Genomic DNA, 27,842 nt, shown 5'->3' on the forward strand with positions numbered 1-27,842 from the left:
AGAAGAGACGGCTCAGAGGGGATATGATTAATATGTATAAGTTCAGGAAGGGAGAATGCAGGGAGGAAGGGGACAAGCTGTTTTCACTGGTGGCCAGCGATAGGACGAGGGGTAATGGCCACAAACTGAAGCATAAGAAGTTCCGTCTCCAGGTGAGGAGCAACTTCTTTCCTGTGAGGGTAACAGATCAGTGGAACAGGCTGCCCAGGGAGGCTGTGGAGTCTCCTACTCTGGAGGTCTTCAAAACCCGCCTGGGTGCCACCCTGTGCCACATGCTCTAGGTGTGCCTGCTTGAGCAGGAAGGTTGGACTAGATGATCTCTAGAGGTCCCTTCCAACCTTAAATATTCTGTGATTCTGTGTGAATCTGTACTCGATGCCTCTTTCACCTCAATCTTTACTACTAAGACAACCTTCAATATCCCAAGGCCACAAAGACTCCTGAGAAGGTCTGGAGTGAGAAAGGCTCTGCTTTGGTAGGGGATGGATGGGTCAGGGAACATCTAAATGAACTGCACGTGCCCAAAGGTACAGAATGCCTCAACAAGTGCTGGGGGAGACGGCCACTGTCACTGCAAGGCTGCTCCTTAAAGGCTTTGAGAGGTTGTGGCAGTGGTGAGAGGCTCCTGAGGACTATTTAGGAGGTTCAACTATTTCCACACCAAGATTGTAGCCTGACAGGGAAATGGATGCAAAAGTTTCTACTGCTTTGCTGTTCTTCTGCTTGGTGACTGGAGGAAGGCAATCATGGATGGTGTTAGTATGGGTCTTTCAGTGAGTCATATTTGTTATTTTGGAACAGTATAATAATAAGCTGATTTCTTTCAGTAATGCCAATCCACTGTTCTGTGATTACCTGATGAGTTGTCATTCAGCCTGCCTGTTAATCAGGCCGTTATACCACCATTACTAAAAGATGTGGAGTGTATTTTAAAGGCAATTTCCCTGCAGGATGACAGACCTTGAAGCCATTAACTTTAGTTGTGCAACCACTTTATTTCACTCAAAGTCTTGCTTGAAGGTAATTGAAAGTAGCTAAAAATATCAGGTGCTGATTCAGTGACACATAGCAAAGATGTATTTGAATAGAAGAAGTACTTCTGCATTTTATTTTTTCCAAAATTGAATGTTGAAGTAGAATTCATTCATTTCATCTGAATGAAGAGCATACCCATGAAAATTTATTGATTTGAGATTTTTTCTTGAAACTTTGTGTGATTTTATTTTTCTTTTGTTTTTACAGAATAACAGCTGGTTTGCTGACTCTTTTGATCTCTTGCTCCTCCTTGGCATCTCTTTGTAAAAGCAAAAATAAATACGTGATTAAGGAAGATCTGAAAGTACACCTTTGTCAGGTCAGTTGTTACTTTTCCATGTTTGGGAACATGAAGGAGTTTTTGCATGGGTGCTGTCCAAGCATCCATTCCTACCATGGCTACAGTTTTCAACAAGAAATGACTTGCTCAGGGCCTTGACTACTTTTTTCCCAAGCAAACTGTGTGCTCTGATCCATAGCTCTGCACACACGTTCTGATGCTCTGCTCTGAAGGTCCTGCTTTCAGTCTGGAAATGTAAATTCCAGTGACTTTTGTGGGAGTTTCACGCGTGAACATGCTTACTTGTTCAGGGGAGTCTTTACTGTTTCTGGGTGGTTAAAAATCACCTGAAGCTGACACAGAGCTGCTTTTTTGTTGTTTAAATCTTTTGAATGTCCACTGCAATCCTCCTCCGTAGCCTCCTGAAGTAGGTAAATCTTTTCCCTGGTAAGCACTAGTTAAGTTCTAAAGAGCGTTTGAAATTCTGATAGTGCTTTGCATGTCTGCTGTCCTCATCTTTTTAAACCTGTTCCAAGATAATGGTTTTCCTTCAGGACCAATAATGTTTCTTAAATGCTTTATCGGTTATGACTTGTAATGTGTTGGAATTTCTTATTGAGCTGAGCAATGCATTCATTAGCAGTGATTTAGAGGCAGAGATCAAATTTGTTCAGAGGAGGAGAGGAAAGAAAAATGAATGCTTCTAATGCCTTTAACTGTGTGCGTGCACATTTATAATGTGGTGGCTGTTCCTGTTCAGTTTTCAAGCTTAACTTGTTAAAAGAGGTATCCAGTCCTTTCTTAAACATTTAAAACAGACGATACTGTAGTTAGTCAGCAGTGTTCTTCTCGCTGGCTTGCCTGGATTGCCACAGGATCTCAGCAGCTAGAAATGTCACTTTGTGTAGTAGTTTGCTGCAGGGGTGAGTTGGAAGATCTTGTGGGAACAGACGTGTAGACGTAGGGTAAGAGACATGACAGACTATTCCTGAGCCAGCTCTACAAAGTCAGGAAATTCTCTGAGCCCTGAGACACATAATTAGATGAAAAAAAACCTGCCTGCATGCTCAGGAAGAAACATCTTCCTTCGCTTTATAAAGGCAATAAAGCTCCTCCAGTTGGTTTTTTTTTTGGGGGGGGTATCTCACAACAGTGCTGTGTAATAGTGGTAGGCAACACAGTAGCTTTTATTGGATTTCTATTTCAAAGGCTTTCCATAGTGAGGGCAGTGCTGGGGACTGCCATTCACATTCCGGGGCAGGAAGGATGGGAGGGCAGGGTGCTTCAGACGTAGAGGCAGGTGGAAAGAGCCCTGCAGAGGCATTATACCTGCACTGGAACCACGAGCTTTTCTTCATGTGTTTGCATGTAAGAATGCCAAGAGATGTTTGCCAGGAGATTGCTACTATTTTTGGAAGTAGAATTTGCCCTTTCTCCCTTGGCTTTTCCTTTTGGGCTAGAGTTCTCATTGGGAGGAAAAACTTCAAAAATGCAGATTTGAGGCGTTTTGAACCCATAGGTTTTGATACAGAGCTGCTGGGCAGGCTTAAGGCTAAGCTGAAACTTCTCATCAGACAAGACATAGCTGTTGTGAAATGGCAGTGATCAGGGAACTGACATCTGTTCACGTGAACACACACAGTGAGGTTCCTGCTCTGCATCTGACAGGGGGATTCTTAGCAACAGATCTCTCACCTCCCAGATACGTCCTCTTAGGAGGCAGTTGTAAAAAGTTTACGCTTTTATCTGATACGTGGTTCCTACATAGGAAAAAGTGAGATTGGGGGTTTGAGGGTCTTCGTTGTGGGGAGTGAGAAGATGGCTAAATCTGCGGCGGTGCCTTCTGCAGTGGGTCCTCTTTTCCTGACAAGTACTGGCTGAAGTAGGAGGGAAAACATCATGTCTCTTCAGCGATGGTCTTGGGGGCACATCTTGGGATTCTCTTAGCCCCTCAGCTGACCTCTTTTATAGGCTCAGCTCTGGGCAAAAAAAAAAAAGAAAACAAAGCACCTTAAATTGTGCCGTGGAATAGGAATCTCCCCTGGTTTTTGCCTTTTTTAATTATTTTTCAGGGAAAGAAACTGTTGTTTTCTCTAAACTTCTCTGACCAGGATGCCCCTGCTGCTTTTTAAAAATCATTTCCCTCCTCATTCTGGCAGTGTCTCTGTGCAGGCATCCTCTTCTGAATCTTTCATTTGACAGGATCTCAAGTGCCTTCACCTGCTCGTTTTGGGTGAGATGGACTTTCATAGAAGAAATCAGATAATGTTTCCAGGAGATTCAAGCAGTTCTGTCTGGTTGCCTGCGTTTTTTTCTTGAATTGCACTTAAATAGTGACACTTCCCTTTTCACTCCTGTCAGGGCAAGAGAGGAGTTTGCATTGCGTAGACTTTTTCCAGTGCTTGTGAAGATCTTTCCTCTCTTCAGAGAACATCTGTTTTCTACTCTCTTGCTCACATGGGCCCTTTTCACCTGAGAATTGGCAAAGATGCCATGGTAGCACCACCTCCCCTTACCTGGTGAGGAACAAGGCTGAATTACTCCCCTTTTTGACACAAGGAAACCCGGGCTCCGGCTGAGCATTTTGGCATTTGGCCATGATTCTTCTCTGCTTTCACGTCCTGCTGCTGTTTGGCAGCACCTACATAGTGCCCATGCTGAAGTAGTTCAAGGGATTGTGCCCTCAGAAACCCAAGATCCAAAGAATTTCCAAACCTATTTACTCACCTCTCTTGTATTTCCTAAATACTCTGTTTCTGTGCCCTCTTGCTGAGATTGTGGTGTAGCGCTGGCAAGGGGGCTTCACTCCCTCACAGTTGGGTGTGTTGTTTTGTTTTCCTGTGCTGTGCACCTTCTCTCAGGACCTGCTTTCCTGGGGGTGAAGCCTGGGGGCTGCTACGGGCCCAGGGCATTAAGAGAAAGGGGAGGTTGGCCCCACACAAATAACAAACAACCCACAGCAGTTCCTTCTCCATACGATGTGTGTCAGAGCTCCACCTCCAGCCTTGAGGCAATTTATAGGGAGGTGGAACCGTGATGAGAAACCTCCCTGTCTCACTCTGCAGTTTGAGCCTGCTGGTCACTTGTGCTTGTCACTTGTGCTAAGGTGGGCAAAAGGCTCCACCAGCTTCCTCCCAGTTGGCAGAGACTCTCTGAGTAGGCAGAAATAATGGCAGTTCTCATTTTATTCTCCCCAGAGGAGCTAATTCCCTATGTCCAGTCCTGGACTCTATGTTTGTGTTGGTTTCTCCAGGGATGCACCAGAGCTTACTGCTTGGCGGAGGAGTACGAGCTGCAAAGCTAGTGATCTGAGAGACCATTTACAGATATTAATTTGCTGATTAGGCCTTGTGCCTAATATTACAGATTTCCAGCATAAAAAATGTTGCAGACAACCAGAGAACTTGATCCCAAAAAAAAAAAATGATCAAAAATGGAAACAGAAAAATAGAAACTTAAGCAACTTTGTGTTTTCACCAACATTTCTGTTACAGTAACTTCAGTTACTCTTAGACTGACTTTTGTAGTTTTGATACAAGTTACTGTTGCTTGAAGCAGAAGATACCAGCTACTCCCTCATAGCTTCTCCAAATTGCCAGCAGTTTGTCCCATTTTTTGTTAACATAACTAAAGCAGAAATAATACTTTTGGCTGAGTTTTGTGTCCTGTAGCCAGGAGAGAAAGCGTTGTCTTTTGGCTAACGTCATTTTTATCTTTGAAAAGTCGTTAAGGCTCCAGGAATGGTGAAGACAGAATCACAGGATGGTTGAGGCTGGAAGGGACCTCTAGAGATCGTCCAGTCCAACCCCCTGCTCCAGCAGGCACACCCAGAGCACGGGGCACAGGGTGGCATCCAGTGGCACAGCATTGCGTCCAAAGATGAGCTGTTTCTAATTTGTCAGCCAGGTAGCAGTGGTGTTTAGTGTACACCATTTTTTGCTGGAGTAAAACATCAGTTTGTGTCACCATTTCCAGTTTCACAGATGGTGTCCGGCTCTTGTGGCGCTGCCAAAAATTCCGCTGTTTCCATTGGCTGTTAATGCTGGGCCATAGTGGGGACCCACGTCAAACCCATGGGGTTAGGGCACAGAAAGAATATTCCAAACCTGCTGCGTATCTAGTCCAGCTGATGTTGGAAGTGACGGTGGGTCTTGCACCATTTTCCCTGCGGGGCTATCAGGGCGGGTGCTTCGCAGATCTTGGATGTTGTTCCCGGAGCAGGTGCCGCTCAATGTCAGTGCGTGTGGAGGGGCCACGGCAGCGACTGGACTGGTTAAGCAGGAGGGCACTGAGCAGAGTGGGGCTTTTTTGCTGAGGTTGTTTTGCAGCTACCCGGTGAGGGAGGGCTGTCTCTTGAGTTAGTCCTGAGGAGCCCCTTTTTCTTAGCTCCGCTCCTTTTGTTCCTGGATCTTTGCAATATGTTGCAAACCTGAAATAAATATGTTTGTGTGTGTGTCTGTCCATTAAGAAATGCTAGAGAAAAGGCAACTTTATTTCAGGAGATGTTTGTAAAAGCCATAAAGTTGGGGCATGTGTTTTTTCTGACTTACGTGAGTGTTCAAGGAACCACTTTTGGAAAAGGACATAGCATTTCAGGTCGGTGATCCAGGACACTTGTTCAAGTGATTTTAAAACAGCATAAAGTCTGGAAAAAAATAAAAAACAATCAAAAAAATCCATAATTGTTTCACTTACACATCAGAGAGCCTCCCCAGGTGTTCTCATTCTCTTCCCATTTCTCTTGTATTGATTCAGATAAGGGGTTTATGCAACTCTGAAAAAGCAGTTTACATATTTAATATGGCATGGCTGAGTTTCGCTGTGCTGCTTCTGTGTTTCATTGTGAGATTTATTCCTCCTAGATGTTGAGCATTGCACTTTCAACGTACGTCGTGAGCAGTACGCATAGCAGTCTTCAGAGCAAGCAGGGACTGCCAGTATTCAACCAGATTATTAGCTGGGCAACTCTAGGTAAGATCCCCACCTCTCCCAAACCTGTATGCTGAGCATTGGGTTTGGGGGGAGTCTTATGTCTTTTCAGGGGGAGTGGAGATGGGGATAGACCTTGTATTAACATCTCATCCATCCTGCACTTTTTATTTTATTCCTGTTGGTTTTTAGATGTGCTCGCCATCTTTCTTTTCTGTTCTTTTTTTCTAATGAATGTAATAGTCTTCTAAAATATTACTTCTCTGTAAGCTTATAATAAGTGAACAACTTTGATTTAAAAGTAGCTTTATCTTTACTTTTTAATATTTTGAATATCTCAAAGATCCCTTTGAGATACATGGGATAAAATGGTACATGGCAATGGTACAAATGGCAAATTCGATTTTTGCTTCATTTGAATCCAAAGAAAGACAGTCTGGGATATTCCTTGAGCAAACTAGTCAAACACAGGGAAGTGAGCAAAATTACTCCTACTTTTCAATAAAGACTGAAGTCACAGCTAATGGCAGAGACTCTTGCTGTATCGACGTGCTCTTCAGAGCTGCAGCACAAAATATTTGTGATCTGGAATTGAGGCAGGTCTGCTAGCTGTTGGAAACTTTATTAAAGGAAAAAAAAAAAAGTAAACCCATGGATTTTAACCCTTCTAAATGAAAATCTTATGATAGTTAAACAGAGTAGATATAAGTATCACTGAGAAAATGAAATACAGTAAAAGAAAACCTTCGGTATTTCGTCTCTAAAACAGTCCTGCAGGGCTCTATTAGAAAATGTTGCACATTATTTATCCCTGGCTAATTTTGCAATGTGAGGTATTTAGACCTAAACATCTCCCCTTTATGATTTCATAGCATCTCTTTGCTGCAATTCAAAGCTAGCATATTTAAACATTCTTTTTAATGGCAGAATTAGGACTCTTGTTATCTGGCTGCTGGAGGCCATACATATTGCATACATTCCTGAAGCGGAGGCTCTGCCTTCATTTGAGCAGTGCTTGTTAGTTTTAGCAATCTTGCTTTTGAGTGAGGAAACAAGCTGAAGATTAATGGGACTGTGGTTAGCCTGTGCACAGGGAGGGCTCTCCTCCCCACTTCCTTTCCTCTGGGGCATTTTGCAGCACCACTATCCTCTCCTGGCTCTTGGTAGCCTGCTCAGCTACGTGGTGATCTCTGTGTGCCTGAATTCCTTGCGGCTTGAAAAGCCCCTGGAGTCAATGATGTCCTGCGTGGCTTGCTATCATAGGGATTGAGGGTAAAGATTAGTTTTCCCTTCCGTGTAATGGTCGGAGAGAAATATTTTTCAGCCAAGAAATGACTTGGGCAGTAAGAGTAATCAAGAGTTGAGGAAAGTGTACATGGGAAATTCTCTTTGCTCTGGGTGATATTTCTATTGAAATTGAATATTTTAGCAAAATCCTTCAGACTAGAAGTAATCATTTGTATGGTAACCAAGGTAGGAGCTTTATGCATTTGTTGAAGCAGCTTTACACAATTTGTTGAAGCTGCACAGCAAGGCAGGTGAAAACTTAGGTATCTAACAGGATGTCCTTGATACTCCTGTTGGAAAGATAAACCTTGTCACTAGCCTAACAACAAACTAGCACCTACCACAAACATGACGTGATAACAGGGTCTGAATGTGGCTTTCTCAAGCTTATCACCATTGCACATGGGTGAGATTTCTCTTTACCTGTTTCTGGAAGAGAGTTTTGGAAGAATAGCACAGTTACTTAACCCACATTTTTTATCACAGTAAATTTATATTTTTAAGTTATTACAAATACACAGTTATTCAGTACTTATTGATAAGCTAGGATTGACACTTGTGATATTTTAACTAGTTGTTTTTCCCTTCTCGGCTATTCATTCTGACAAATACGAAGGCCACCTTGCATAAAGTTTTAATGTAAGCCTAAAAGAGCGTTTTAAAGAAGGTGTGCTCTTTGGAGACCCAGGCAAGTGAGCTGGGCTTGTGTTCTTCTAAGGCCTGTGGAAAGAACTGGCCTTAGCTGCGGCGCTGTGTGGCTGCTGCAGTGCAACATACCAGAAAAGAGACAAACCCAGTGGTCAGTGTGATTCCAGCTGCTTCCCATGATCTTCAGAAGCTTCTTTTTTTTATGTTAGCAGATATTTTTAAGTATCTATACCTTATATTTCAACCACACTTTTTCATCAGCAGAAATCTATCTTCAGCATGTGACAAATTTTGAGGACCTTAATGTTATAACCATGGACAGGAGTCGCATAGAGAGGTTTGCGTAAGTCTGCCAGAAACATGGAGGTCTTTAGATGTTTAATAGGTCTGTACTACTGCAGACCTATGTTATGTCAAAAAAAAGAAGCACAACCAAACAATGCCCTTCCTACGTATTTTAGTTTTATTACTGATTCAGGTAATTATTAATTATGATTTACTGGTGATGCAGACTGAGTGATTCAGTAATGTGAGGGGGACTGTAGCACATTGAAGCATCATACCCAAATTATTTGTCATCTCACTATATAAAGAGATCAAATAAAATTGCTCAATAAAAGTTCCATGGCCCTGAAAGCCATGGTAAGTGTTTCTCAGGCTCCTGTTGAACATGTCGAGTTTAACTGTTTTAGGGGGCTATTGCTGTCTGAATTATTTGAAGGACATAGCGGTTCCTGAGAAGTTATAATGCCAGTGGGCTAGATAGCCAGGGAATTAATATCATAGAGAAGATAATTTATATTTTTTTCTTTCCCAAAGTTACTTTTGATAAATATTAAACTTTCTGAACACTTGGCTTTCTGTAGGTAAAGTAACTTCTCAAAATAGGGGCATATATGTCCAGATTTGAATTTCAATATGCATAAAACGCTAAGCTTTGAAGACTGATGGGTGGTTGCTGAGGGTGAAATGTTCTGCATGTAGTGACTGACAAATCTCTTCTTGTGTTGCAGTTGCTTCCTCAGTGCTGCCTTTACTGAGCCCCACGTTGCTCTTCCAGCGACTGCTGAGCGTGCTGCTCTCCCTCATGGCCATCTACCTGCTCCTCAGCACCGGGTACCTTTCGGTTTCTCTGTGTGTGTTGGTCTCAAATAGGAAAATCAGGGGCTAACTGTGAAATTGTCTGCTGAATCTCATAAATATTTCTATTAAAGACATAAAGCTTGCCACAATTGAAGGCTCAGCGTTTATCTGGTTATTTAGCTTGCTAAATAAAATTTCAGGAGAGCTTCCAAGGTTATGCCTGTATTATAAGCACTCTATTTTGTTGACATTCCTTTCAGCTGGATCAGGCAGTGGTTGGAAGGATATGTATTCAAGCAGCCTTGTACCAAAATAATGAAATCTGTTTTAATTTGTATCTTTTGTTGTTTTGGTACATGTTTTTCTGCTCACAAACAAAAAGAAATAACTTCTGTCTCTCAGCTGCTCAGCATTTGCATCTAACTATGCCTTAAATGGCACCCTGTAGGAAACAGCCCTAAAATGAGGGATAATTTTCTTCAAGGAGATATTTTCATGGGAGGTGGGTTTATTTATTTTATTATTTTTTTCCAAAGGGATGTTAGACATGCATGAAGAACAGGACTTGCTCCTTTTCACATAAAAAGGCAATTCCCCAGGGTTAAAGACTGAAGAAAACAGTGTGAGCCAATCCCATGTTTTATTTTCCAAACTCAGTAGGTCTTCAGAGCATAATAGGAACCATTCCTTCCCCCTCACCTCCCACTTCTCCTTTGGATTTAATTATACTGGAAAACTAAGTGGAATAAAATACATTGCAGCAGACACTTAGCAATAGCTTCCCTTTGAGGATGTATTCATTTTGCATGAAGCATTTTTGACTCTCTCCCTTTTTTAAAATTTCTTTTTCCTTTCCATCTGTATTCCCCTTCCCCCCACTTCTCCATTAAGATTTTGGCCCTAATTGTACCCCTGTCCACCCAAACAGTCTTAGATTCAACCTTCGTAGTCTGTCTTGGCTCCTGGGCAGCGTGGATGTTGCCCTCTCTGAGGCTGATAATCTCCCTGTCTGTGCTGTGAACATGCACCACACCACCTGAATGCTGCCAGCTCTCTCCTGTCATCCTGCAGCGTGTTCAGAAAAAAATAACAGATTATCCTACAATATTAAAATCTTGTTAGTCTTTGCCAGGTGCTCTAGGTGAAACGAGTGACTCCAGTATTAGGGATCTAGCGTCTCGGGTAGCAGAGCTGCCTTGATTAGAGCGTAGCTTGGCACAGTCTTGGAGATGCAGGAAAGCACGTAGGGAAGAAAAGGGTTGTTTGGTGGAATGGGATGCTCGTTTTACCACAAGGGCTGCCTCTCTCCTGGAGCTGGATTGAGATCAGCAGGATAAGTTTGCGCTTGGACCCCGAAGAGGGACCCTTGCTGATTGCCTTGTTGAGCTGGACTGCACCTCCTGTGCTCACTTTCAAGTAGTTCTGACTATAGAATTTTCTGTTTTGCAGAAAATCATATTTTTTTTTCTTTATCCTCTTCCTTTTTGTTTGGTCTGATTTTTGTTAAAACTAATCATTGCACTAAGGCAGTGTGAATGGCCAGCATCCAAAGTACGAATTGACCAAAGCTGAAGCAGCCTCTGTCTCTTCTGCATCTACCACTTAATCTTTGTGTGTCTTTAAACTGCACCAGTGAAGTGTAGAAATACCTCAGAAATGGGCACAGAAGGGAGGAGGGTGGTGTCAGCTCTTGGGTATGTCACATAAGAAAGAAAAAAGAAAGAAAAAAGAAAAAGAAAGAAAAAAAGTAAGAAAGAAAAAAAGTATTTGGTGTTAAATGTTTTTTGGTGACTGCACGTGCTGTGATTTAACTATGTTGTTGTTCAGATATGAAGCTCTCTTTCCACTGGTGCTGTCTGGTTTGATGTTTGTGTGGATAAATATGGAGCAAGAAGCGCTGCAGCACTACGGTCTTTCACTCAAACCAAAGGTAACCACTGCAGATAATTAATCTAATACAAATATAACTATCAGCTTTATTGTCTTTTCATTGAGGTACAATAAATAGTCTCAGTGGTTTTCATAGCACAACACTTTGCAGTTCCTTCTTTTGAGTTTGGAAAGCCACTATCAGATCTGTTATAAAATGGGAATGTGACCTTGTAAAAGAGATTTATATGAGATTTTATTGAAGATGTTCCTCACCAGAGCCATTCCTGAGAAAGCAGGAAATCGGTTTGACTTAGCTGTGTATCCTGTAGACTACAAAGCTCTGTTCTTTGAGTGTCATGCTGCTTCAGAGTAAGTTATAACAACCCTGTTTAAATTAAGTACAATATTGCTGTACTTTCTGCGCGTCTGATAGAAGAGTCACAAATGTGCTTGTAAGAGACTGAAAAGACCCATAGGAAATGCCAGAAATCTTGTTTGACTTAGCCCTACCACTCTCTCTCTCTATTTCTGTTTGGACAGCCAGATAGCCAGAGACTGAGCTGGAAGTAATACCTTGGTGGGTTTGCCTGGAGAGGGAGTTTTGGAACAGGTAGCAATGCAGGTGGAGATTGGAGATTGAATGTACTGTTCAAAGCCCGTTTTGCTGATGTTGCCACTTGGCTCTGAGGCTAGGCCAGTGGTTTAATGTGCTGTGGTTCCTGCTTCTAAGTTGGTTAGCACCAAAGGGCTTGCTCTGTGGCTGGGCTGAGCCGGGCAGGGATTGCTGCGCTCTGCTTTGCTCCTTCTCCCAAATGTGCTGCTGTTGGTGCAGGTCACGGAGCCCCTGGCTGCTCCACTGGGATGCAGCGGAGCTGCTTGTAAGGGGCATTGTTGCATATACTTAAGGTATTTCACGTGGGCACGTTTTGAAGCATCTTAAATGTCATAAGAGGAACGTGAATGTGAAATAATGTGTCCTTAGTGTGAGACCATGGAAGCAACGGGGGATTCTAGCAGAGCGTAGGCATCTCGAGGCTTCATTTCCTTCTCTGGGACCTACTTCGACCCTTTGCATATTCTGACAAGGCATCTCTGCTACTTGCCTGCCTCATAGAGGTCTATCTAATATTTAACCTGTTTAAAAACAAAATTCTACTGAAGGTGAATATTATGTATAGGACTAGGACAGTTCTGAAGCCCTGATGAACCAAATGCAAAGGACACAAGTGAGCTGTGATGAAGTTTTCTGCTGTCCCTCCCTGTATGTCTCCTGAGCTTTGTTTTGTTTGGAAATGGAAAGACTGATAGTGCTCAATCCCACCCACCTTTTTTGATTAGAAAAAATCATCTCCAAAACGGCTGCTGATACCTGCCCCAAAGAAAATTTTTAATTTGAGAATCCAGCTCAGTTCTCTGATATGAGTTTGCTTTTAATTAAAATGTTGACAGTATTGAAAATCTATTACTCGTTTTTTAATTTTCCCCAGTGAAAAGTTCATTGGCCGCTTAAACTCCACGAAGATGATTTCCCTTCAGATCAAGGGATGTCATGTTAAGAACTGAGTGAAGGAGATGGAGAATATTTTAGTGTTCTCATTCACAGCATAAGTCAGCTGAGGATAATTGTAGTCATTTATTGCTGTGGGTTTTTATACACATGCTCATGTGAACAGTGGAAGTGTGTGTGCGTAGGCGGAATATTTATGATGAAAGAAAGCTGATAAATCTAAAGCATAGAAGAACTTCTGTAGTGCAGACAACAGCAGAAACTCTGCTGTGTTCATTTGATCATCTCGCTTGTATTATCCTTCTGACTGGTTCATTAAAGTATAATGAAAATAGAGGAAAGATTTGCAGTTCTTACCAGGATGCCACTCTAATATCAATTGATGGGGAAGTAGGTTTATTTCTCATTCATTCCAGTAAAAATGCAGTGCTTATATCAAAATCCTGCAGTTGATATTAGGTATTGATTTCCTCTCTGTTTTTCCAGCTTGCTGTTTTCAGCTTCTCCTGCCCGACGGATATAAGCCAGTTTCGGCAGCTCCACTTGGATGACGTCCGCAGGTCTTTTTTCTTTGTATCCTTTTGCTGGTCGCTGTGTTCCAGCGAGAAGATGGACTCCTTTCAAAAGGTGCTGAAACCAGAAGTCTGGTAGTGGGTGGAAGCAGAAACTGGGGTCCTCTGGTCAACATAATTTGACTCATGTTGCTCAGAAGACCGTGACCTTCTGGTGTTAAGGTGTTTGATGCAGTGATGCTGTACAAACCGCACAGCTTTGAGGCCTGGCTCCAAGACCACTCTGAACAATTTGGTCTCTTATGATCACTATAGTCATATTCTTCTAAGGGGACCCATTTTCAGTGTGGTTTTATTGCATTTTGTCTGGAGGGAACTCATTCAGCCTTCACGGACTGTTTAGAAGAGGTGATATTAAAATTATTCACATTTTCTCATTTCAGCATATGACTGCTTGTTAGGAAGAAAAAGCCATGGGGCAGGCAGTGACCGTGGCCAATGGATTGGGTGAGAGGAGGAGGAGGGAGGTTACTGCAGACCCATGGAGACGTGTTCCCAGGATCTGTGCCACTGTTATTCATAGCATAGGTTGTTTTCACTGTCAGAAATGCTTCTGGCTAGGGTGGGGGGTGTTGTCTGTCTGTTTGTTCACTAACATAACAGTTATTTTACCTTTCTCAAACTGAAATTGCTGTTAATGACTTTTTTTTTTTCTTTTAATACTGTAAAGGCTTAATCATCCCATTTTTCTCTCTCATCATGTAATTGCAGTTAGGTGACAGTGATTTGGCAACAAGGGTAATGGGTATGTAAGTGGGAGAGAAATTATGAGCAAGTCTGGAACAGAAGGGTTTCTTGTGTAGGTAGGTTTGGCAGAGCGGGAGCCGGGGCAGGAGTGGTCTGAATACAGCCTGAAAAAGCCTGGAAAACGTCCTTACAAAAGAAGAGGTGAAACTGCTACCTTATTAAAAATGAAGTTTAGAGCTAAAGAAGATGAAAAAATGCTCTGCTAGGTGCTGAATATAGGTGTTTGCTTTGGAGTATCCCCCAAAAGCAACTAAAACACCTTGCAGAAAAGTCTTCCATTTTGCTATATACATATTTAAAGAAAAAAGAAAAAGCAAAAATTGCTAAAGCTCTCATTATTTGTCAGACCCTAAAAACTGTAACAAAAAAAAAAAAAAAAGATTTTTTTTCAGCTTCAACATAGTCCTTCTTTTATGCCAACTTAATGTAAAATACCTAAATATGTTCTGTTAAGCTCCTGAAAAACACTTGTGTTTTACTGAGACCAGGCACATCAAACTCAGCTCAGGAGGATTTTTTACATTTACAAAATGTTTAACAATTAGAAATAGTTGTGCTAAAAGGGAAGTCTTCTCTCCTGGAGCAGTCACATTGCAACAATGACCCTGTAAACTGTGTCTCTTAACACGACTATGCCACCATTCCCATTTAGGACCCGAGAGTCAGCTTCTGCTGAAGGGTCTTATAGCACAGTTTTCCAGAGAAGATGCTGGTTTCATGTGCTTAGTGTCTTGGTAAGGCTGCTCCACATGACCTATGTGCTACCGGGCTTTTCTTTTTTTTCGTTCATTGCAGAATTGTCTTTCTTATAAATCTTAACTGGCAGAATTGTGCTATGTTGCTAGATTGCTGTTACTAAACTTGGAATGATGTGGTACACTTGGGAGCTATAATTTCTTTAGTTTTGCTGGCCTAATCCTTCCAAAATACTGCAAGCAGAATCTCAACTCTTCTACTGTAGAGTTGACAGCAAACTGTTTATGCAGAGACCTTAGGGATCCTATGGAAGAAGCTATGGCCAGGCTGTGGGAAGGACCAGAGGGAGCTGTAAAGGCAGGAGCCATCATCACCGTCCAAACTTCTGTCTCAAGCAAAAGAGAATCTAAACTCACTGCTGGCAGAAGGATGTGAGCTGATATGGGCGCTGGTGAGCTCCGGAGGTAGGGAGATACCATCCTGCACCTTTCCCGGGCTCACAGAGCAGCACGGGTTATCCTGATGTGAGAAGGGTAGGTTTATAAAAACTTGGTGCTGTCCAGATCCTGCCAGAATCATCCTCCCACCCCACGTAGGGAATAATCACAGAATAGCAGACTCACAGGATGGTTGAGGTTGGAAGGGGCCTCTAGAGCTCATCTAAGTCCAACCCCCTGCTCCAGCAGGGACACCCAGAACACGGGACACAGGGTCTCATCCAGGTGGGTCTGGGAGATCTCCAGAGAAGGAGACTCCACAACCTCCCTGGGCAGCCTGTGCCAGGGCTCTGGCACCCTCACAGTGAAGATCATAATAATCATGAATCATCTGTTGCAATGGACAGAACAACTTTTGGGCAAGAAAACTATGGGAGGGACAGTGTAAAAAACCCTTGACTCTTGTTTCTTAGCCACTGACCTCTTCCCTGGCTGGTTCCCCAGCGACACCATCGATGGGGTGCAGGACCACGTGACATGAGTGTGTGGGAAGTGCAACGGGGATCCTTGTCCCAGTAACTCCAGCCTGGCTCGGAGCCTGCGACAAACCAGTTGCATCCCTCCAGCAGAGCCTTGGAGATGGGCTCTAAAACCCTGAACAGGTCCTCCCTCCCTGTCAAATATTTTGTGTTTCTAAAGTGCAGAGCTATAATAGTGGGCCAGCCTCTTGTAGCTTCATGGCAGGAGTTTGAAAGCAAACTGCAATGGAACAGAGAGAATGTTTTTGTTCTGCTGCAACTTTCCATGGTCTGTTTTCCTTAAATACATCTAGGTTTTCTTCATAGTGACAGCCTTTTTTGGCACTGGCAACATCGCATCTGTTAACAGGTAAATTTTATTCATTCATTTGAAAAGCAGCAGGGTGCAAAAGAAAACCTTTCTACAGTGAGTGTGCTGAATGTAGATTTGGTTAGCAAAAGCAGGGCAACAGTATTGTAAGAGTGGGTCGGTGGAGTAGCAACTCCTTGCATTTGTGCTGCCTGTAGCCTGTTCCTAGGAGCCAGAGCTTGTCCATGACTTAGTCGTCTCCATTTTCCATGGGAGCTTCTTGGCAGTTCAGGGGCTCCCCGGCAGCAGGTGCCTCACAAGGCACAGATAGAGAAAAGCTGCAGGAAAAGGAAAGGGAGGTGGAGAAATGAGCCCTTGCTCATTTAGAACTTGGGCAAGACATGAGGAATTTGGAAGTCTTGCTTAGAAATATTATATGCATAATGTGAGCTTCAGGAGAAACTAAATAACCTTTCTTTCCCCCTTTTTTTTTTAATGGAAAATGCTGTTTCACAGATAAGTTGTAATGCCTTTTTCATGCTTCTCTAGTTTCGATCCGGCTTCTGTCTATTGCTTCCTGACAGTGTTCAGTCCCTTCATGATGGGAGGCTTGCTTGTGCTGAAGGTGAGGAATCTTGGTGAAATTTTGTGACAAACTGTTTAATAAATGGCACATCGTGCACATAGTTGTTACCTTGCAATTTACAAGCAGCTATATTTATATAATTGAGATTCATTAACTCACTCGATCACGTGTGTAGCTTTCAGCCTTAGTGGTGTTTCTGAATAGACCTTTCTGACTTCCCATAAGAGAAAGGCTGAAGTGTATAGAAAATATAAATGGCCTATTGTATTTCAAAAGCAATTGTGAGTGTTGCAAAAATTATTTAACAAACAATAAATTTTCCCGTGCTGTAATAGCTACAAAAGCACTGAGGAAAACTATATATACATGTAGTTGTATATATAGTGTTTGTGTGTGTGTGTGTGTGTGTATATATATACACACACATACAGCTATACACCTATAGTGTGTGTATATATCTGTATGTATAGCATATATATGTAGAATTAGCTTCGTCTTTGTGCGTTAAGTACAGGCTGTGAATGTCAGAACGACTAGTTTGTCATTCTAGAGTGAACAGTATTTTTGATGATTTTTCATAGCTTGTTAATACCTTGTTAGTTGCTAGAGATTGAGATGCACTTTGTGTTTTCAGGCAAGGAGTGGGAGCTCCTTCCTGGTATTTGAGTACCAGGTATTGAGTATTTGAGGAGCACAGCACAGAGGAGAGACACCGAGTTTATGGATTATTGCCAAATTACATTTCTTACCTCTGTTTCTCCTTCTTCTGTCCCCGAGAAAGCAGGCTGAAGTTAGAAAGAAACTATTTCTAGCATAGTGTTTTTGTTTGTTTGTTTAAATTCACAGATCTATTTGTATTTGCTTAACTTGGTTTTGGAGGAGCAGTGTTGCCGTTGTGCTGCAGAATATAATCTATATTTAGATATTTGTGGCTGAGCTGCGATTGCCTCAGTATGCTTGGAGTTCTGCAGCCTGCCGTGTGAGATATTGGGCCTGGCCAGTTCTGTGTTCTAGCCCTTTTTGAAGTATTTATTAACAATGCAAAAATGGATAAATGAAGTGAGGATCATGAGTGTGGTTTAATTATCCTTTTTCTCATTGCTGCATGGTTTGTTTCACTGCAGTTCAGCCATGACCATGGAAGTTTTTTGTTTTTCTTTTTTATTCATTTTCCTACAAAATGATTTGCAAGCTTTACTTGCCAATATTTTTATTTTCGCACCATAAACATTTCCTGATAGTTTTGAAAGGGTGAAAATGTTTCGTCAGCCTTCCAGGTTGTTTTATAAATGTGGTTGGAAACTAAAATATACTTTGTGTTTTAAACAGGTTGTAATCCCATTTGTTTTGGTATCATGTGCTTTTGAAGCTGTCCAAGTCACCACACAACTTTCTTCTAAAAGGTATAGTAAATGCTGTATTTCTACATTGTTAGGGTTTCAAATCTATTTTGCCAGAATTCGTAGTTGTCCAATTTCAGTCTTATTATAATAAAGCAAAACAACTAAGAGATCATACTGTTACTTTTATTTGATATTATTGTTCAGGGTTTGTGTTGTTTTTGCAAGCTCAGGAATCCTTTGCTGAGTAATAAATGAGTATAAATGGAAGTGTTGGCCCTGTCTGAAACAATCAGCTATTTAATATTCTCTGTTGACAATACGCAGCAGGGACACCTTTTTTTCCTTAATGTAGAAAAATGAGCAGAATTTAAAATTTGATTTTTGTTTTATATTGCACGTCTGCCTACAGTATGATTATTTTAAATAACCCATTTGTAATCTAACCAATTTAGTAACACTGACCTCACCACAAACAGAGTTGGAGGGAAAGGGGAAGGGAAAAAAAAGGAGGCTCTGTGCTTTTCTGTGGCAATTTGTTAGTGCCCAGATAAAGCTGTTACGCCTCCCTGGCCCTTTCGGTGGGCCAGAGGACATGGTTGATCCTCTGTTTCTCATGTAGGATTGGGGATGATGCCATGAGGGAGGATGCTCCTTCTACAGCTGAGGGGACCAAAACACAGATTTTTGTAATTTGGACAAATTGTTCCCAAACTCCCCCTCCTTCTATGAAATTTAGGGTTTTTTGCCACTCATGGGGAATATTCTGTCATGGGGAATATTCTGTAATGTCCGTAGAGCTTGCTGGTTACAACAGCCCTCTGACTGAGCATTACACAGCCCTCCAGTACTGCGGTGTCCTGTCTGAAAGGCACACACAGTTGGAGCACGTATGAGACTTTCAGCAAGTCTGAGAAACAGTAGGGTTGTTGCATCCTTAGTTACTAATGATTTAGCAGTATCTGAAGCTACAGCTTTCCCATCCGGTGACATCAAGTACGAGTGTCACCCCGGACACCCTCACACAGAGCTGCAGTGGGACATTAAGAACCACACACACGCATACACAAGCACACACACAGTCCACCTACTTTTTGATGGTACTGGTAAATGAGCTGTATTATGCTTAAAGACTTTCCTGTTAATGGGTCAGCTGTTGGCAGCGTTGTTTCAGTGCCATTAACATAGAAACTAGTTTTAAGCAGTTCATGGCAACTACTTTCATGTAGTTTAAGCTTTATGTATTTTAATGAAAAGCAAATTAAGGTAATAGGGGGAAAAAAAAAAACAGCTTTGGGGCTTTCCTGAAGTAACCTGCAGTCTGCCAGCAAGAACCCTGCCTCTGGGCACATGCTCCACAATGCCAGGAGCCACATTCCTGGAGCCCCACATTCCTGGAGCAGCTGGAGGCACCCAAGGGTCTGGATGGGAGGCTCTCCCTTGCTTAGCCTCCTAGCCAGCCAGGCTGTCAGAATAGGGCTGATCAGCTCAGGTATCTGCATATACAAAAGCAGTTTTGGTCCCACTAGAGTCCGTCCTGAAGCTTCTACATCAGCTGTATTTGACTTATTCAGCACATAAGCTCCCTGTGTCAGGACGGGGTGCTACCTGCTGGACAGGTCTGGTTTGTAGCACTAGGTTGTTGATGTGAATTAAAAGCATGCCTAGCACCCAGCCTTTGGGATGCTGCTCTTGTTTTCTGGTCAGTGACTTGTGTTAGGCTTCTCTGTTGCAAAACTGGAACTCTTTTAATTAAAAATGGCTTTTTCAAGCAGAGTGGCTAATTGAAGAGCTGCCAAGCTGCCTGACAAGCACCAAACGCTCTGGTCATCTGTCTTAACTTTCTGTGCTACAGTGACACACACACCTGAGTGATTGAAAAGAACTCGTATAATATTAATTTCTTAATGGGTTTTAGCAAGCTTTGTAATTGTCTGTGGCCGTGAGTAACAGTTGATGGTCTGGTTCTTTTCTGTTTCTCTTGCAGCCTTTTCCTCATTGTTCTTGTGATTTCAGACGTGATGGCTCTGGTAAGCTGCTCTTGTGTGTTCTGCTCAAATGAGATCAAGAAGCAGAGAACTCCCCTAATTCCATGTGGGAAGAGCTGAATTTGTTTCAGACTTCAAAGTTTTCAGAACTAGGGCACTGAATTGAGTCAGAATTCTGGCATAATTTAGAGATAAAACTCCTCCAATTGCCACTCTGAATTTTATGTAGTTAATGGCTTCTGAAGAGGCAGTGTTCTTATTACTTCACTTTCTGATTCTTTAAGTTCTCATTCCCCATTTTTCATATGATTAAAAGAATGTCCTCAGTGCCCCCTCCAGCTACCTTCAGCCCAGCCAGCAGTGCCCCATGGTATCACAAAATACACAGGAACGTTTCAAAATTACCAGGTAGAGTTGGTGTTCTCCCTTTGTATGAACTGCTTTAGTTTCAACTCTGTGGAGTAACTATTCCTGATGTGAGTTGATTCTACAGTGTGATTTATGGATCTAAGCTTATAGGAAAAGCAGCAGGTACAAAACCAAATAAGGATTCATTTGTCTATTGATCTACTGATCTAAAAAATCTGCTGATTTTTTTTTGTAAGTAGCATAGGAAAAGGACTTTTCTTCCTGAAACGGTTCTGTGCTGATAATCTTTTGTGCTTCTTGCAAAAAACCCCTTGACAGAACTTAATCCCTCCGTAGCCGTTCGTGTTCAATGCGACATCAAACGTATTTCTCACTCCTAGAATATTCCTCACTTTGATCCAAACAAGCATTCCTGGAAAGGACTTGCCCTTTTTCTATGTGAAGAATTAAAAACTTCAAGTAAACAACCTGCAAACATTGCTTTTAATTTTGTGTTTTATTTCCCAGCACTTTTTCTTTTTGGTTAAAGATTATGGAAGCTGGCTCGATATTGGAACAAGGTACAGTATTTTTTGCCTTCGCTGCATTTTCAAAGTGCTCATAGGTTAATAATGTTGTTTATCTACTTAGTACTCTTGTAATTTTTTGCAATTACTCTCCCTAATCAAATGCTTGAGTAAGGGTCACAGGAGTTAAAACACATGCACATGCCCAAACTTAAAACTAGTGTCTTAAATTTGTGCTAGAGTGGCATGAAATAAGTAATGGATTTATGATGTCAAGAAAAACAGTACTATTTGTTTGCTTTCTAAAGAACAGTAATTACACAATGTATTTTAATTACTGTTTTGCATCTTAATTACTTTTAATTTCTGCTAAAATCATAAGTTATCAGAATTGCTAATTGCCTTGAATCTACTTAAGCCTCCACATGTGATCCCCTGTGAATTAATGAGGCTCGTGCAAGTGTGTTGGTATCTAGCAAGACCTATGCCATTTTCCAGCCTCCGCTGGAGGAGAGTAAATCCGTAATGTTTAAACATGGCAATCACAGCTATAACAAATATATGTCCAGTTTGCATGATGAGCCCCTCTAGCCTCCATAGTAAAGGTCTGAGGGTAGCATTGCAGTTCTGCTGTTTTATTTTTGCCTCTGCCAGGGTGACAGAGACTACACGTCTTGGCTTTGCCTTCCCTGACCTGCAGAAATCAGCCATACTCTGCAGGCGGGTTGGGAGAGCACATGTTGTTGTTAACACGGCCAGCCAGGTCACCTGAAACTGTTGCTTAAGCCAAAGCGGAATGGTGACCCGTGGTTAATATTAATGTTGTGTTTGCTCTGCGTTGCCTGTGGTGGGTGCGTGTGTACACACACATACCCCCACACAGACAGGTCCTCTGCGCCTCTTCCTTTGTGAGGGAGCACATCCCGCTTGTGGCTGCCTTGTGGAAGCTCCCAGTCGGAAATGCAGCTTTTGGTAAAGCAAGCGGCCTCATCCTCTGCTTATTTGAATTCCTACGTAGATTAATATGGATATGAAAGACCCAGAAATGTTCTCTTCTGCTTGACAAGAAGCTTTCTAGTTGCGAGTTAGCAAGCAAAAATAAAAGCTCTTACAGATAACCACCAGCTTCCTCTCTGTAGCATAGTGATTTATAGTCATGGTACATTCTTGGATGTGTTTCAACTGGAAGTGTGCCTTGTTCCCAAGGCTTGCAGGGAAGCCAGCTCTGCACCAGGGTAATTCTCTTCTCCGTGTGCACGCTCTGTGCCCTGAAGAAAGCTCTGAAAAGGTCCTCTTGAAAAAGTAATTTGTGGCCAATTTATAATGTGCTAGCTCACAATGCTCAGGCAGCCTTAAATTTGTTGTCACTGCATTCTGGAGTGTGCTCCACGTAGCCACTTCCATTGTTTCTAGTTCTTACATACTTGATATGTCTGTAAAACATGTGTATGAAGCAGAGCTTTCTTGGTTGCAAAGGAAAGCAGGTGAGGCTGAAGGCAGCACCTTGCCTCACGCAAGCAGCGTTTTGACCCCTGCACCTTCAGATAGGAGCAGTTCTCTGCTGTTTGATCCTGTTGTGGTCTGCAACAGTAGCAGACAACAGGAGAAGATATTTTGTGCGTTCCCAAGGGGGAAGAGGAGCATTTTATAGGTTGGTGGGCAGCTCCTAGTGGGAGACAGGCACTGAAGTGGCTCTTTCCTGTCCTCTTGCTACCGCTGCTGTGACAGTTCTGCGGCGTTCCTGTTGTCTGCTATTGCTTTGGCAGCAAGTCCTGAAAATATTCTTACTCAGTTGACCTTTTAGGTGTTGCCAAAAGACCTGAGAGGGACTGAGTCAGTGCAGGAAATGATTCTGCCTCCCTCTCCCTGACCACTTGTATCTCAGCAAAGCCAGTATGAAATGTCAGGGAGCGCCGAATTGGGGTGCCCTTAGGGACAGATTTGCTGCTGCCACCTTTTCTTCTTTTTGTGACACAGATCATAGGATCATAGGATGCCGAAGGTTGGAAGGGACCTCAGAGGTCATCGAGTCCAACCCCCCTGCTCACGCAGGGTCACCTAGAGCACGTGGCACAGGGCTGCATCCAAGCGGGTTTTAAAGATCTCCAAAGAAGGAGACTCCATAACCTCTCTGGGCAGCCTGTTCCAGTGCTTTGTCACCCTCACAGTGAAGAAATGCTTCCTTAAGTTCCTGTGGAACTTCCGATGCTTCAGTTTGAAGCCATTTCCTCTAGTCCTATAAGAGGCCGCCCCCCTCCTCCTTACTGCCTCCCTTGAGGTATTTATACACGCTGATCAGGTCCCCCCTCAGCCTCCTCTTCTCCAGGCTGAACAGRCCCAGCTCTCTCAGCCTTTGGATAGGAAGCAGTTGGGGGGGGGGGGCTGGGGAGTGTAGTTATCAGGGTTTGTTTGGCATTAGTGGTTACCAGTCCACTGAAAAAGCAGCAATTTGCCTAGTGAAGTTTGAAAGATTCAGTTGTCTGAAATCTGCTTGATTCCAGGGATATATGTGCTGTATTTGGAAAGCTTATGGTGCATTTTTCCTTTTGTTGCTGCTTCCGTTGACAGATTTTTCTGGATTTTGTAAATAATAGGCTTCAAAGCCCTTTTATGTCCTCTCTCCTATGTGCAAGTTCAATAGGACAAGCTCACTGGACAACACTTGAGTATTTCAATGCAAGTGTTCAGAACTTCTAATGTCAGAGATGATTTTAAATACCTCAGGAAGGATAAGGACTTCACTGCTGTTTTATGGTGTGCTGGTGTTCTCTTGCCCTGTTGACTTCTTTCATCACATGGAAGTCTTTCTTCTTTACTCAACTCTTGTGTTCCCATTTCATAATTTTGTCCCCTACTTCCTGGCTTTACATCTCATTCTGCCATACCGCATATCTACATTAACATGGTGTCCTTATTCTCTCAGATGCATTGCAGCCTTAACACTTCAGTGTTGTCTTTGAACCTAAAGAGATTTCTACTTTGCCCTCTGCTTCCAGATTGCTGCTGAAATGCTGAGTACCATCAAATCCATTCAGTCACTCTCAGCAAATGATGAAGGCACCATCGGGTCCCGTATTTCAGTAAATTACCCACTACCATATTTATCTGTGCCCTCTTAGGAACTTTTTATTCATCTTGCTCAATTGTGGTACCAAAGTCAACTTGAATTTGTTTTCAGAGAGTGTTTTTCATTTGCTTTGATATAAGAACAGGGTCATAACCTTGGAGAGGCCCCTTAGACAAGCTTCAGAGGTCTGCTAACCTTACTGTGCTCCTCTTACCCTACACATCTTGGGGTCACCATAAGCTGCATTATATTCACTAGAAAGTATCCAGCCTTAAAATTATAATAAATATATTTATAAATATTATAAAAATAGTAACACAGTCTTCCTAGTATCTTTGATATGTCCATTTGTGGTGCGTGATCTTAAGAAGTTTGTTCCAACAGATTCTTCTATTTTTGAATAACAGGCAAATGGAATAGCTAATTTCTGCTTCTTTGTCATTAAAATCAACATTTCTATAGCTTAAAAACTTCTTTACAGAAATACTTGTAGCTTTGAAGATGTATCTGTATAGAATATAAAGTTTCTAAATAGTTGTATATTCAGAGGGTTGAGATAAGCCACTGAAGCCTCGCTTTATATGACAGTATTATATAGGGTTTTTTTACAGACTCACTGTACCACTCCCTCTTTTTATAACAGTTGCTGGAAAGTATAGAGATAGATACAATCTGAACTCCTCTTCTGCGGTTTCAAAGTTCAGGGGATAGAGATAACGTGCAGGAGACTGTTTTTTTGTGTTTCTGTTTTCTTGAAATAGCAGAAAACGTGAGAGAAGTGTTCTAGCAGTGTTGGTACTAAAAAGAAGTGCACCTTGGACTGCTAATCTGTGCATGTTATTGGGGCATAGAGTAGAAACACTTTTGGAGAGATGAAGTTTCTGTGTGTGTTTATTAAAACAAAAGGCACGTAAATAGAGCAAGAGTGCTACCACCAATCTTAAGACTAGGAGCTAAGAGTAATATGGTTTGGGAATTGTTTCAAGTGGAGGGAGGAAGGAGAAGGACTCTGCCCTAAAATGCAGTAGACTTAAATTTTAGAGTCCACATCTGTACTCCTACATGTAGGCTTGTTCCTAGGCACACACTGCATGTAGCACATCACGAAGAAAGGAGGCTCTCAAGCTCGCCTGAAATGAGCTCTCCAAGAGGGATTGTGAAGTTTTACTTAGTTCTGTTTCAGTTCCAGTTTTTGAACGGCTAAGGTGACGTTCTCCATCTTACCAGTTTCTAATCCTGTCTGCTGTCTCCATGCACATCTTTGAAGATATCGCTAGAATTTCCCCGCAACCGTGTGACCAAGTGAGACGGATGCTGAGGGGTGCTTCAAAATCAAGCACTGAGGAGTTCCCCGATAGCAAAGTGCCACGGGATGCAAGAGCAAAAAGCCTGCTTTGCCTGTAGCTTTGGTGGGTGGGAGAGGGGAAAAAAACAGGAAAAAAATTGTTACAGTTTTTGAGAGAAGGGGTATCTCTTCCTTCTGTCATCTGAATACTCTGTGGGCTACAGCGATCTCTGCAGGGATCAGCTTGCACTTTGGTCTTGGTTACGGCGGGTATCTCTGAGGTCTGCCTTTAGCAGTAGCTGAAGGATCTCATTTGGGAAGCAGCTGAGGGGCAGGTAGCTAAGCAGAGTGTGGGGAGGTTTCTGCTTTCAGCAGCCCCACTTTGTGCCTGCCTGAAGTCATCTGCTGGCTCCCACACCTGGCAAAGCCCCTTATGGGGCGCGGGGCATCAGACACTGCACAAGCCCCATGCTGAGGGCAGCAGGCCTTCAGCAATGCTCAGGAAGTGTCTTAGAACTGTCTTGAGGTGCATACAGAGACCGAGCAGCCCCCATTTGACTTCTGCTTCTGGAATTCCCCACTTGCAAACTTTCTTGGAAAGGTAGAATCCTGGGGAACACTGAAACTCTGTCAGGCTCCATGGCACACCCGGGGCCCTTCCAAAGGGCGCTCCTGGGGAGGGAGGTGCATTATCTCTGTGCTGTGAATGTGAACTACGAAGCCCCAGGGGCCTGGCCAGGTTAGGGCACGCTGCTGCCTGCCCCCCTGCTCTCACTGGGCCGTCTTGCCCGTTCCCCACAGAAACCTGCCTGACATGAGGAATATTTTCAGTTTTCCTGCTTGCAGCCGGCAGTTCACACGGATGCATTTGAGGGATTTGCTGGGCTCAAACCTGCTGAGGTTTGAGGCTGTTTGCAGCCGTGTTTTTTAAGGAGCAGAAATAACTGGTAGCAGCAGTCAAGTCCTTTTCAGTGCTCTCCAGCCTGGCGTGTTCAGGCTGGTTCCTTTGGTTGCTCGTATCCTGGCTATGGAAGAGTTCCCACTCATTAGCCAATTTCTGGATTAGTTTTATTTTCCTGTGCTGGTTAGTGGCCAAGCTTTGTTAGAGCCAGTGTTTCTACACTTCACAGAACTAAATTATGCCACGTTAGTGCCAAGGCTGTCACAGTCTGGGGTCGTGAGGATTGATAGCGTCAGAATTACGAGCTTTGCTGCTCTTCCGTGGCTAAGCTGTCAAAAAGGATGAGTCCTCAGGCAGAAATTCCAGACCATTAAACCTCCAAGCACTCCTTGGAATCCTTTTTTTGTAAATAAGCTCAGACCTCATCAACTCTGAAGTTATCCCGCTCTTTCTAAAGAGCCATCTGTTTTGAAATAGTGGAGATGCAGGAGGTATGGATACCTCTAATGGCAGTGTCTTTGATAGGCCCAGGGAAAAATGAACAGCTGCATGGTGGCTTTGGATGCTGTAATGGACATGGATGCAGTGGTATTTCCTCTGAAACTCCAAGCTGAGATGTCACTGGATTCGGGGAAAAAAAATCCAGTTTCTTTATGGCTAGTGACTTACATTAAAGAGCTGCTTGATTCAAATATCAAACACGGGATGCTGAATGTTATAGGTCACAACTCAAGTCTAACTCAATACCCTCGCTGTAATGTTAGTCAAATCAGATATCCAAGCAAATAGCACGAGGCCTGGAGCACGTGAAGAACAATCTTTCTGCTTGCTATCTTTCCAATAAACAGTGAATGAAAAAATGAAACTCAGCTGGCATATCTGAGCTGTCTTATTACCAAAGAATATATCTGCCTGGTGGTGAGCTCTCCTTTCTGCATGATCTTGCACACACTAAAATTCTGCAGTGGTTTCAGTCACATACATTGAATTACTAGCTGAGTGAAAGAAAAAAAAAATATATCCTGTGCCTCTTTTTTGCTTGGTATACATTCAGTTGCATTTATTGTTGTCCCTACCCTTTCATTTTGCCAGAGATTTTGTTTCTGACATTGTAGTGCTATTATAAGGGTTGCCATCCCAGGGCAGTCTATGTAAAATGTAGTACTGAATTAATAAGTAATAATTAGATATGAGTATTTTTTCAGAAGGCTGTTTTACCACTTTTTTGGATCTCACATTGTGCATTTCTCTTTCCTTTGTCTTTTTCCCAATCTGTGCCTCCTTGCAGCATTAGCCACTACGTGCTGGTGATGTCGCTGACCATATTCATGATGCTGATGAATGGACTGGCCCAGCTGCTGACTACAAAGAGGCTTCAACTCTCCAGAAAGACTAAGCACCATTCCACGTGATGACGTGATAAATGTTCCCGAAGATTTTCCCACCCTCAGCCTTTCTCTGAACCAACCTCCGCCTCTGGAATGTAAATACAAGCTAACAGACTAGAGTGACAAAATCCCATCCAGGGATCAGAGTGCTCTACTGATACAGATTAAATCATGTCCCAGGGCTGAAATTTGTGCTTGGAGGTTGTCATTTAGACATCAGCTGGGCTAAAATAGCCTCGTCTGTAAGCGACACATCCCTTGAAAGAAAAACTAGCAATTAAGGCCTATTTAAAAGAAAGAGGCAACCATCTTCTGGGTTTTCTTTTTTGAATGAAGATGAGTTCACACACATACATTCTCATTAGGCGTCTGCAACGTTCTAGCTCCGTTTCAGGCCTCGCCTAAGCGTCTCGGGGCCGCCCACATGCTGAAGTCACTCAGGGCAGCGTGTGTTGCCCAGCGTGGCCCGTGCATTGGAAACCTCTGCAGCT

General features: G+C 42.7%; 1 protein-coding gene across 2 annotated transcripts in view; it reads left to right on the forward strand.

Moving 5' to 3' along the window:
- PIGN (phosphatidylinositol glycan anchor biosynthesis class N) overlaps positions 1–27,533 on the forward strand; it is an 83,429-nt gene extending 55,896 nt beyond the window's left edge. For both annotated transcript variants that reach the window (XM_026034562.1, XM_026034561.1), the window contains 11 exons: positions 1,243–1,354; positions 6,178–6,286; positions 9,193–9,295; positions 11,090–11,192; positions 13,128–13,214; positions 15,926–15,981; positions 16,471–16,546; positions 17,837–17,910; positions 19,835–19,877; positions 20,712–20,764; positions 27,252–27,533. In XM_026034562.1, the coding sequence (XP_025890347.1) occupies positions 1,243–1,354; positions 6,178–6,286; positions 9,193–9,295; positions 11,090–11,192; positions 13,128–13,214; positions 15,926–15,981; positions 16,471–16,546; positions 17,837–17,910; positions 19,835–19,877; positions 20,712–20,764; positions 27,252–27,375 (940 nt within the window). In that variant the 3' untranslated portion in view covers positions 27,376–27,533. The remainder of the gene's footprint in view (positions 1–1,242; positions 1,355–6,177; positions 6,287–9,192; positions 9,296–11,089; positions 11,193–13,127; positions 13,215–15,925; positions 15,982–16,470; positions 16,547–17,836; positions 17,911–19,834; positions 19,878–20,711; positions 20,765–27,251) is intronic.
- The last annotated feature ends 309 nt before the right edge of the window (positions 27,534–27,842 follow it).

This window comes from Nothoprocta perdicaria, unplaced genomic scaffold (genome assembly GCF_003342845.1).
Source record: "Nothoprocta perdicaria isolate Ctin4 unplaced genomic scaffold, notPer1 scaffold_147, whole genome shotgun sequence".
NCBI lineage: Eukaryota > Metazoa > Chordata > Aves > Tinamiformes > Tinamidae > Nothoprocta > Nothoprocta perdicaria.